Raw genomic sequence first — 10,775 nt, forward strand, 5'->3', positions numbered from 1 at the left:
GGGAGATGGGGAGAGAGGGTAAGAATGAACCCTGTTGAAGGGCCAGGTGTGGAGGGCAAGGTGAAGAGGACAGCTGGAAGCAGCCTGTGAAAAACGTCAACCAGCCGAGTGCAGGTTCCCACCACAACACTAAGACGGCCCGTCCGAAACCAGGCTGAAAGCATGCCTTGAGAGCTCTCTGTTTGCCTAGGGCCATGTCTGTGGTGTCTTTAACTCCAGAAGTTTTGTACTAAAGAGGATTATGGGTCCATAAAGATGCAGGTAAACAAGCATAAATGGGGAAATAGGACCAATGGCTTTTAGGCTGAAGAAGAGGCACTATCCCTTGATCTGGTCAGTGAAGAACCCAGGAATGGGAGGTCGGCTTGTGAAATGGTCCCTTCACACTGTCTCAGGATTTGTCCAACAGTATTGCTATACTACTAATAAAAAATTCATCAGCTTAAATACGAATCAGAAATTATTGCAGAAGAAGTTAACACAGGAGGCAGGGAATCAAGTTAGAGGCAATTGCCATAACCAGACTACATCTTGAGCAGTTTTGCAAAGCACAGTAGAAGTAGTGACACTGGATACCCCTTGAGAGATACAGAAGTGCATGGCAAATATATTTTTTGGCTTGAACCATAATTTTCTGTATATCAGCTCTTACTCAGGGAAGTCCAATGAAATGTCTGCTTCCAAAGTTCTATTCTAAAGCTGATCTATGAAGACTTCAATTAATAATAAACCTCAGCTGAAATTCATTTTAGTTTCTTCTGTGCTATCTGAGTTGATTCTCATAAGGACCAAGAGCAGAATCATTCATTTTTGCTTTGGTTTAATTAAAAGGAAAATAAGTAGGTTTTTTTTTTTTCTGAGACATCAACATCACTGTTTCCAAAAATGTCAATATCCATTGCTCATGGCTAGGAAGGACCTTAAAGGAAGTGACCTGAACTACCTGACTTGTCAATGTTGCTGATTATTACACATCTACTGGGCATTTCTTTCCCAAATGTTATTTTACAAGATAAAATTTTCAATAAATTTGATCTTTGAAATGTCTCTATTTAAATAGGACTCTGTAATTGGTAAATAGGAAAGATTTCAAGGTAGCAACTATATTCTGAAGTATTCTTACCTTGTAAAATCCATATTTCTTTTGAATCCAGCAGCTGATCGTGTAAATGACACATTTAACTTCAAAAAATGGAAATAAACATTGGCTTTCCATATTGACAAGGAGCAGTTCGCTGACATGAAGTAATTAAGTTAATGATAAATATCATTAAAATATCAAGCACCAATGTCCCCCAAATCATTGATTTTGTTATTTGTGGATTTATATCTGATTCAATTCAAGAAAACCAATGTGTTCTAGCCATCAGTTTTCTCATGGCCTCTTTCACTTCCTTGTTCCTCAGACTATAGATGAGAGGGTTCAACATGGGGATCACCACTGTGTAGATCACAGAGGCCACTTTGACCTGATCAGCTGAGTAGCTTGACTTGGGCATCACATACACAAACAAAACTGTCCCATAAAACAGCGTGACTGCGGTGAGGTGAGAGGTGCAGGTAGAGAAAGCCTTGTTCCTTCCCTCGGTGGAGCGCATCTTCACGATGGAGTGGAGGATGTATATGTAGGACACAATTATGGTAAACAATGTGCTTATCAGAACAGAGGCAGAAGAGATGGCAGGAGAAATCTCAGCGATGTAAACATGGCCACAAGAAAGCTTCAGGAGTGGGAAGAGGTCACAGAAAAAGTGGTTGATTTTATTTGGGCCACAGAAGGACAGGTTCATCAAACAGCCTGTAAATGATGATGCATTCATGCAACCACCCAGGTAGGATGCTCCCAACAGAAGGAAGCAGACCAGTGGGGACATCTGGGTGGAGTACAGCAGGGGAGAACAGATGGCTACATATCGGTCATAGGCCATGGTGGCCAGGAGAAAGCACTCTGTTGTCCCAAAAGTGACATCTGAGCCGAGCTGGGCTATGCAGCCTGTGAGAGGGATAGTAGTTTTTTCTCTTAAGAAACTGATGAGCATTATTGGTGTAACTGACGTGGAATATCCTATGTCCACAAAGGCCAAGTGGCTGAGGAAGAGGTACATTGGGGTGTGGAGCTGTGGGCTGCTTCGGATTAACAGGATTATGCTGATATTCCCCACTATGGTCACTGCATACACTGCTAGGAAAACCACAAAGAGGATGGCACATAGTGTGCGATTGTCTGTTAATCCCAAAATGATGAACTCTGTCACTGCCGTATGGTTTTCAGTCTCCATCTCTCCATTTAATGGTGCCTACCAAAACCAGAACCAGAGGCAGTTTTTAACTGGCTGAAATGATCCCATGATTAATGTGTGCACCTAAATATAAGCTTGCATTTAAGTTTTTTAAAATGGCAAATTTTGTTTCACTTATAGAATACTTTGGGTACACAAGTTTTCTTTTCAAATTCTATAAAATATTAAAATTGAAAACTCAATTATCTTAGAACCCAGATATTAGATTTCTAATTGTGCAGCATAGAGCAAGTCTAATCCCTATGTGCACAAGAAATATATAAATGGATATATATGTAACACTGATGGTAATAACATAACTATAAATAACTTAAATGTTCATGGGAAGGCCAGCTCTTAGTTTTTCCATTCCCATCCCAATGTACCTCTGCCCTGTGTTCTCTATTTAGTAAATGCTCTCTCTATTTATGCAGCTTACTGGGCCAATAAAGGTAGAATTGACTTGGATATCTCTTTCTTTCTGACTTTCTCACTTTCTTGGAATAATAATCATACTGTTAATTATTATAATCAATACCAAGAGCTGGCTCGTGTCTATATTCAAGATGGAAAGGCCAAACAGAATTTTTAGTACTGTTATGAGATATTTCATAATGTGTCCTAGATTATTTCTTTATCATACCTTTTTAGGCTTATGGGATTGTGTGAAGCAATAACAGTCTAGGTGACATTATGGACTAGCATTATAAGTAAGTAGAAATACTTGGTGACTTGCATTAGGTTATTTTTAGTTTTGCCAGTTCCAATAAGCAATGGTATGGAAATAAGTAGTAAGGGCACTTGACACAAGCAGGAGGATTAGGGAGGTCAGGGTGTTGTAGCTAGCTAGGAAATCGAGAAAATTACATTGAAAGAAAGATTATAATTAGCATTTCAGAATAATGGTTCTGAAATATAGCACATGAGCAAAGACAGGAGAGAATGCTAGTCACGTTCATCCTTTTCCAAGACTCTAATCTAAAGACCAGCATATTCTTTAGAATAATTTGATTTTCCTTCAAAAACCCCTATTTGAAGAATAATTTTTTAAATGTTTTTTTAGTTGTAGTTGGACACAATACCTGTATTTTATTTATTTTTATGTGGTGCATTTTTAAAATATTTTTAAAAATGCATATGTAACTATCAGCAACCATGCTCTGAGTCAAAGATTCTGTCAAATTGTATACTATCAACATCCCATAGGATTAAGTGTCAGAATTATCAGATTCTTTTTTATCTAGACAAAGACTCAAACCAGAAATATATTTTTAAAGAAAATAGGCATATAAAAGACACACATATTTCTAAAGTTGGATTATGGTGCCAGATATTAGATTTCTAATTGTGCACATAGAGCAAGTCTAATCCCTATGTGCACAAGAAATATATAAATGGATATTTACAACACTGATTGTAATAACATAATCTATAAATAAATGTTCATGGGAAGGCCAGCTCTTAGTTTAGTGATTTGTAGAGATATCATGGACTTTGGGGCCATGAAAACCTGGCATTAGTTTCTAACTCTACTTCTTATAGTATATGGAATCATGAGAATATTATAAGAATTTCTTGATTTTCTGTTTTCTTATCTGTAAAAAAGGAGATACATACCTCATGTGATTCTTGTGTTAATTTGTATGATGTAGATAAAACACCAAGCCCTGTTTTCAAAGTAGAGGAATAACAAATAGGTCCTCAATTTCTAACAGTTTCTTTGAAATAGTAATTTGTTATTTCTGGAACGTACAGGAGAATGAAATATTTCTATGTTGTTAAAAAATAAGAAGTATAAACTAGTTAAATATCTACTGAAACAGTAGGGAGAGGCTCCAAGGAATTGTTGCTGTATAGCAAAGCCATATTTAAGTGTCATTTGGGTCATTTGGGATATTGCCCCAAATTACTTACTTCACTTGAAGTTACGAATTAATTACTGCACTTGTTTTGTAAAATTATACAGACAATTCACTGGAGAGAAAATTAAATGTACTCACCTACTGAGACAGAGAACTAAAATGTGTACATGATTATGTAAAAGTCTGAGCGAAATATTTTCTAAATACTCAGGGGTTTCATTTATTTTTAATTAAATGATGTGAAAAAATAAATCACAACATTTTGCTATAATTTAAGTTGATTTTTAGATTAAAATGACTAATATGCTTGCAGCAGTTTGTGGCACTGCTGAAATGTGGCCATATGCAGTGGCCCAGGTATGCATGCCACCTACACTTAGAGATACTTTGGGTTTGGTTTACAAAGATGCATCCAATAGAATTGCAATATTATTTTCATAGAAGTGACATAAACTTTAAAAATAATGTATTTCTACATTTTTTGTGTGGTAGGGATTTAACCCAGGGATGCTTTACCATTGAACTACATCCTAAGTCCTTTTTATTTTTCATTTTGAGACAGGGTCTCACTAAGTTGCTGAGGGCCTGGATAAATTGCTGGTCTTGAACTTGCAATTCTCCTGTCTGTCTCCTGAGTCACTGGGATTACAGGCCTGTGCCACCACAACCAGTTATTTCCCATATTTTATAGATTTGTCCTAGACATGATATGCGTTACACTGATTACTGGTAGACATAATAACTCTTTCTCTGTCTGTTATCTACTCTGGTCCACTATTGTGTGTGTTTTCAAATAGAACAATAAAGGTTACACTAACATTTTTTAAGACTCTGACATATATAGTTTCTGCATTGCCTGTTCACTTGTCATCACCACCATTAGCTTGTGGTGTTCTTTAACTATGGCTACATAACACAATATTCACTAGGTTAAAAGTCAGGTTCCTTTTATCCTGAATTGGAAAGTTCATAGGAAATTCTTTTTTGGAAAAAGGCTAAGCCTGATGATCTACATTTGGAGGATTTAGCAGTTCAAACATCTAGACTTCAACAAATTAGGAAATGGACATGTTGTGAGGTTCCATGTGTCCTAGAAAGACAGTTCATTTAGGTTTTAAAAAAACATGACTGTCCAGGTTCTTGGCCTTTCCACCAAAGAACTGAGCCAGACAGCAGAGGTTAGCGAGGAAGGGTTTATTGAAAGCAAAAGTATAATCTGGGAGTGTACTGGGAGTGGGCCAAGCTGTGAAGTAGCTCAAGTTCCCATCAACGCAGTGGAGATTGCTTTTTTTGGTATGTGCTAGCTCTCCACTTCTCCCCTGTGTGGATTTGGGGTTGATTGGCACCTTGTTTGACAGCTGAACCTGACACAATTTCTTTTATACTGTAAAATGGTAAGTTTCTGCCTGCCCCCCTTCCCCTGGAAAATGCATAAAAGAGGAACAAATTGAAATGCTAAAAATATGTTGACAAGCAAAGAGTTAAATTTAGGTCAGTCCCTTGGGCTATTTCATATAAAGGGCTTTCCCTGCAGGGACTTGAATTTCTCCTTGTGGTCATCTAACTTCTTCCCTTTAACCTCACGAAGACCCAGTTTTGTCTCAGAGGCTGGGCTTCAGGTGGAGTGTCAGGGGGGTGGCAACCTCCCTTCTGCTTTTTCTGTTCCTTCCCATGCCCTATCTCCTACCTAACTGTGACTGATGAGTGACACAAATAGGTAGTCAATGAGTCCATAAAAACATCCCAGATCACATCTGGGAGAATTAAATTCCTTTCATTCCTGTCTTTCCACTAACATTTTGTTCACAACTCTTGACTACTACTACTACTTTTCTTTTAAAAATCCTTTAAAAATCTTCCTCTTTCCCTGGTGTGAAGATACAGTCTCTATGACTGTTTTTGAATCCATATTTAATGGTCCAGTACTAGAAATAGAGGAGGCATAAAATAGACATTTGTTGAATTGATGTTAAATCATTTTTTTAATCTATGCTATGGCCAATTAAAATAGTAACTCTGACATCTCTATCTTTACTCAAGAGTCAAGGGTGTAGCTCTGTGGTAGAGTATGTGACTAAAATTATTCATCTTGTTTAACTCAAAGTTTGTGCCTATGGATGAGTAACTCCCCATGTCCCCCACCCTCAGGTGTTGGACCCACAATTCTATTCTTTCAGTCAGTGAACTTGACTATTTTAGATACTTTATTTAAGTGGAATCATGTAGCACCAGTCCTTCTGTGACTGGTTTATTTCATTTTGCATAATATCTTAAAGGACATTGAAGTTGCATATCGCAGAATTTCCTTTTCTTTTAAGCCGAATAAAATTCCACTGTATGTATATGCCACATTTTCGTTATCCATTCATCTGTCAAAGGCGATTTAGTCAGTCTTTACATCTTAGCTATATTGAACAGTGCTGCAATAAACATGGATTAATTGAATCCAGAAAATACTGATTTCAATTATTTTGGACAAATACTCAGAAGACATGTTTCTGGATCATACAGTGTTTTTTATTCTTAATTTTTAAATGAACCCTTATATTGTATTCCTTGGGGGCACTGTTGAGAGCCACAGCAGGTCAGAATGACTCCTGGCATTTGCCAGAGGGAATGTTTGAAAGGTGATGCCAGCGAACCATTGAGATGATGATTTGAGTTAAGCTATATATAATTGCTGTGATGCTGGATTGATTGTATTATATATTTGACCTTTACTGTCAGGCAAGGGGGCGTTGCTTGGGGAAGGTCCTGAGGAGGGATTTCCGGTTGGTGTGTGGTGTGTCCTGGGAGAAGGCCCTTGTGCATGGTGTTCGAGGGAGTTCGGAAATAAAGTTTGTCCCTGCTCGAGTGGCTCATTATTTGTGCCCAGCCAGACTGCGTCAGGGGACTGTACCATTTTTCATTCCCACCAATGGTGTATAGACTCTAAATTCCCCATATCCATGAACACACTTCTTGTCTTTTTTAAAAAAAATAATAGCTATTTATGCAAGCATGAGACAATATCTAATTTTGGTTTTGATTTACATTCAAGTAATGACAAGTGACATTGATCATCTTTTAATTATCCAGTGGCTATTTTTGTCTTCTTTGGAAGAGATATAATTTTATGTAGCTATTTATGTCTTCTTAGTTCATTTTTAATTGGGTTATTAGAGGGTTTTTTTAGTTATTGAGTTAAAAGTGTTCCTTATATGTTTTGGAAATTAAATCTTTATCAGATACATGCAAATATTTTCTCATTCCATAGAATGCCTTTTCACTCTGATGATAGTTTTCTTTGCTGAGCAGGAGTTTTTAGTTTGACACAGTCCTTTTGTCTATCTTTGCTTTCATTGCCTGTGCTTTGGGTCAATTTAAAAAAAAAATCATTGCCCAGAGCAATGTCGTGAAGCTGCCCCCTATGTTTTGTTTTAGAAATTTTTTAGTTTCCAATCTTACATTAAGTCTTTACCCATTTAGAGTCTAGTTTTGCAAATGGTATAAGATAGAGGTCTAATTTGATCCATTTATATTCACTTATTTAATTTCCCAATACCATTTGTTGAGGAGATTTGCCATTCTCCATTATGTAGTCATGGCACTTAAGTATCATTTGAGCATGCCTGTAAGGTTTATATATGAAATTCCTATCTATTCTTCTGATCATATGTCTATCTTTATGCCAGTATCATACTGTTTCAATTATTGTAAAGGTATTTTGAAAATATGATGGTTCAGCTTTGTTCTTTTCTCAACATTATTTTGGCTATTTGGAGTCTTTGTGGTTCCATATGAATTTTAGGATTAATTTTTTCACTTATGGCAAGAATATAATTGGGATTTGATAAGGATTGTCTTGATTCTATAAATTGCTTTGAGTAATGTGAACATTTTAATAATATTAGGTCTTCCAATCCATGAACACAGATGCCTTTTCATTTGGTTATATTTTCTACCATGACATTCATCAATGTTTTGCAGGTGTCAGGGTACAGATCTTTTCTTTCCTTAGTTTATTCTTATGCATTTTACTCTTTTGGACTATTTTAGAATAGGATTATTTCTTAATTTCTTTTCAAATAGTCCATTGTTAATGTATAGAAAAGCAGCTGATATTTTTGTTTTTGATCTTACAACTTTATTGAATTCCTTTATTAATTCTGACAGCTTTTTGGATGAATATTTATCTTTTGACTATGGATTTTTGTCCATTTATGTTTAATTATTGATAAGTAAGGACTTACTAGTGCCATTTTGCTAATTGTTTTCTTTCATGGTTCATCTTTTCCTGTTCTACTGTCTTCCTTCATGATTTGTTGATTTTTTATAGTAACATTCTTTGATTCCTTTCTCTTTTTTGTCTTCATAGGTGTTTTCTTTGCAATTATCATGAGGTTTATAAAATATCTTATAGTTATAACTATTTTAGGCTGATAATCTTAATTATACAGAAAACTCTATACTTGCCAGGTATGAGGGCTTATACCTGTAATCTCAGTGATTCTGGAGGATGAAGCAGGAGGAAAATAAGTATGAGGCCAGCCTGGGCAACTTAATGAGACTCTGTCTCAAAATAAAAAATAAAAAGGGTTGAAGATGCATTCAGTGATAGAGTACCCCCAGGTTCAATCCCCAGCACCATCTTCCTGATATCACTTCCCTTATCTTCCATTCTTATCAGAAAGAAGAATTCATGTGAGACAGATACTGTATACATTTATAATTTTGCCCAGAGTATTTTATCAAATATAATTTTAGTATAGTAGGAATAGGTTATGTATCTTCTCAACAACCTATAAGGAAAAAAAATGGGAGAAAGGACCACTTGAAGTTAGGTTGGAGTTGGGAGAAGAAGGTTGAAGGTAAATGGTTGCCAAGAGTTATCACTGGGAAAATTACATCAGTAAAAAAAAGGTATAGTAGTATAAGTATAGTGCAAAAATTTTAAGGAAAAAATTGTTAAAAGAAAAATGAACTAGATGCCTAACAAACAGGGTATTATATCATTAAAAAGTCTTGAAATAATAAAATGATAGAAATGAGAACATATTAGCTGTTGCCAGAAGTTAAGGAGAGGATGCGAAAGGAAGGAAAGTCATTGGGTTATAAAAGGTAGCATGGGTGATCTTTATGGTAATGTAAATATTCTACATCTTGATGGTATCACTGTCAATATACTAGTTGGAATATTGCATGATAATTTTACAATATGTTATTATTGGGTAAAAGGAATATAGAATCTCTGAATTGTTATTATTTCTTACAATTGTATGTGACTGTCCAATTATTTTAAAATAAAGAGTTCAATTAAAAAGCAAAGGTAAAACCATCTAGAAATACAAAAATCTCATAAGCACTTAATTCTTCTAGAAAGATTTCTATATTGAATGGAAATTGTGTCTAGGACACTGTACCTTTGCTTACCCTTGTAAGTATAATTAGAATGTTTTAGTAATCCATCAGAATTTTTCATATAAAAAAGTCTAATGCACACAAAAAATTCATTAATATTAGACAATCCTTTTATATTGGAATGTGCATCTGCAATTTTCATCATCCTAATGAATTTTCACACTAGTAATTGTACTCAAGAGGTTATATCCCAAAAGATCTAACTTCTCATAAATATAGCCTTGCTTTACATTGAAAATTCTTTATTAGTTGTTCTTATTGTTGAGGTACATACATCTACAGGTAATAGTGTTCCCTTTCTATTGATACAGAAAGGTTTGTTTCTCATTTATATATTAGAAGTTAAGAATTGGTAATTTTAAGGTACTATTTTTTGCTCATACCCATATTTCTATTATCAGTGCTTGTTATTATTACATATATTGTCTTATTAAAAATAAGAATCCTGTGAGGTATGTTTTAAAAAAAAACAAAGTAATGATGGGTGTTGAATAGTTTATATAAATTGTCTAAGATTCCATAGATTGTCAGTGACAAAACTGGAGCCAGATCCCAAGTCTGTAAGGCTCCAAAGCTCATGGCATTTCTGCCTCACATGTTGCTTCTGTGCCATAATGACACCAAAATAAGCTACTGGTATTTTCCTTAAAAGGTTAAATTTTGTTCAGCTTTGGCAAAATTCCTTCTTATCTCCCATACAAAGATAAGAACAGTAGCACTTTGAAGTTCAGACACATAAGTGTATGGTATTCATAATAGTAGTTATTTATAAGTTATTTTACATATACAGGATTTAAGTACCTTTGTTAATAATTGAAAGGTAATAATGTGGCTGGCTGAGCACATGGGTATCGAGGCCAGTGATTTCTTGAAATCAACTGATTTCTGGAAAGAAAAGAAAAATAGTTGTTCTATTCTGGTTCACCTTTATTCTTCACAGAACACCTGAACTAACAATATGACCCACACATGATTTGAGTGTGTTTAAAAAAGGCGGGGGGTGGGGGGGAGAGTTGTGCATATTCCTGACCATGAATTGATGAGCATTTATTTTATCAAGTTTTTGCATGAGGTATTATATGAAAATATTTTTCCCCAAATTTGCAAATGAGTGTTTATGTTTTGTGAATTTACATTATACAATGATTGTAAAAGTAAGTATGCAAAGGATACTATTTTATTCCACTCTAACAGCTACTTGTTTTTCTTTCAGTGGGGACCATTCCCAATATAA

General features: G+C 35.3%; 1 protein-coding gene across 2 annotated transcripts; it reads right to left on the reverse strand.

Annotated features, from left to right (window-relative positions):
- Window positions 1–1,340: 1,340 nt before the first annotated feature.
- LOC144376805 (olfactory receptor 5P4-like) lies at window positions 1,341–8,382 on the reverse strand. Of its 2 annotated transcripts, none has more exons than XM_078045083.1 (2): window positions 8,374–8,382; window positions 1,341–2,279 (listed from the first exon to the last, which is right to left on the reverse strand). In XM_078045083.1, exons 1-2 carry the CDS (start codon window positions 8,380–8,382, stop codon window positions 1,341–1,343), a joined length of 948 nt encoding a protein of 315 aa, XP_077901209.1. The 2 variants fall into 2 exon arrangements, with proteins under 2 accessions (XP_077901209.1, XP_077901210.1); XM_078045084.1 differs by lacking the exon at window positions 8,374–8,382 and adding an exon at window positions 7,457–7,483.
- Between the last annotated feature and the right edge of the window lie 2,393 nt (window positions 8,383–10,775).

Source organism: Ictidomys tridecemlineatus, chromosome 4, assembly GCF_052094955.1.
Source record: "Ictidomys tridecemlineatus isolate mIctTri1 chromosome 4, mIctTri1.hap1, whole genome shotgun sequence".
NCBI lineage: Eukaryota > Metazoa > Chordata > Mammalia > Rodentia > Sciuridae > Ictidomys > Ictidomys tridecemlineatus.

Excerpts from the sequence above, each read along its gene's own strand:
- LOC144376805 (XM_078045084.1), bottom strand. The coding sequence starts at position 7,483 with ATGAAAGCAAAGATAGACAAAAGGACT. Across the intron at positions 2,280-7,456 it reads CAAAGATAGACAAAAGGACT|ATGGAGACTGAAAACCATAC; the intron begins GTGTCAAACTAA and ends TTAAATGGAGAG.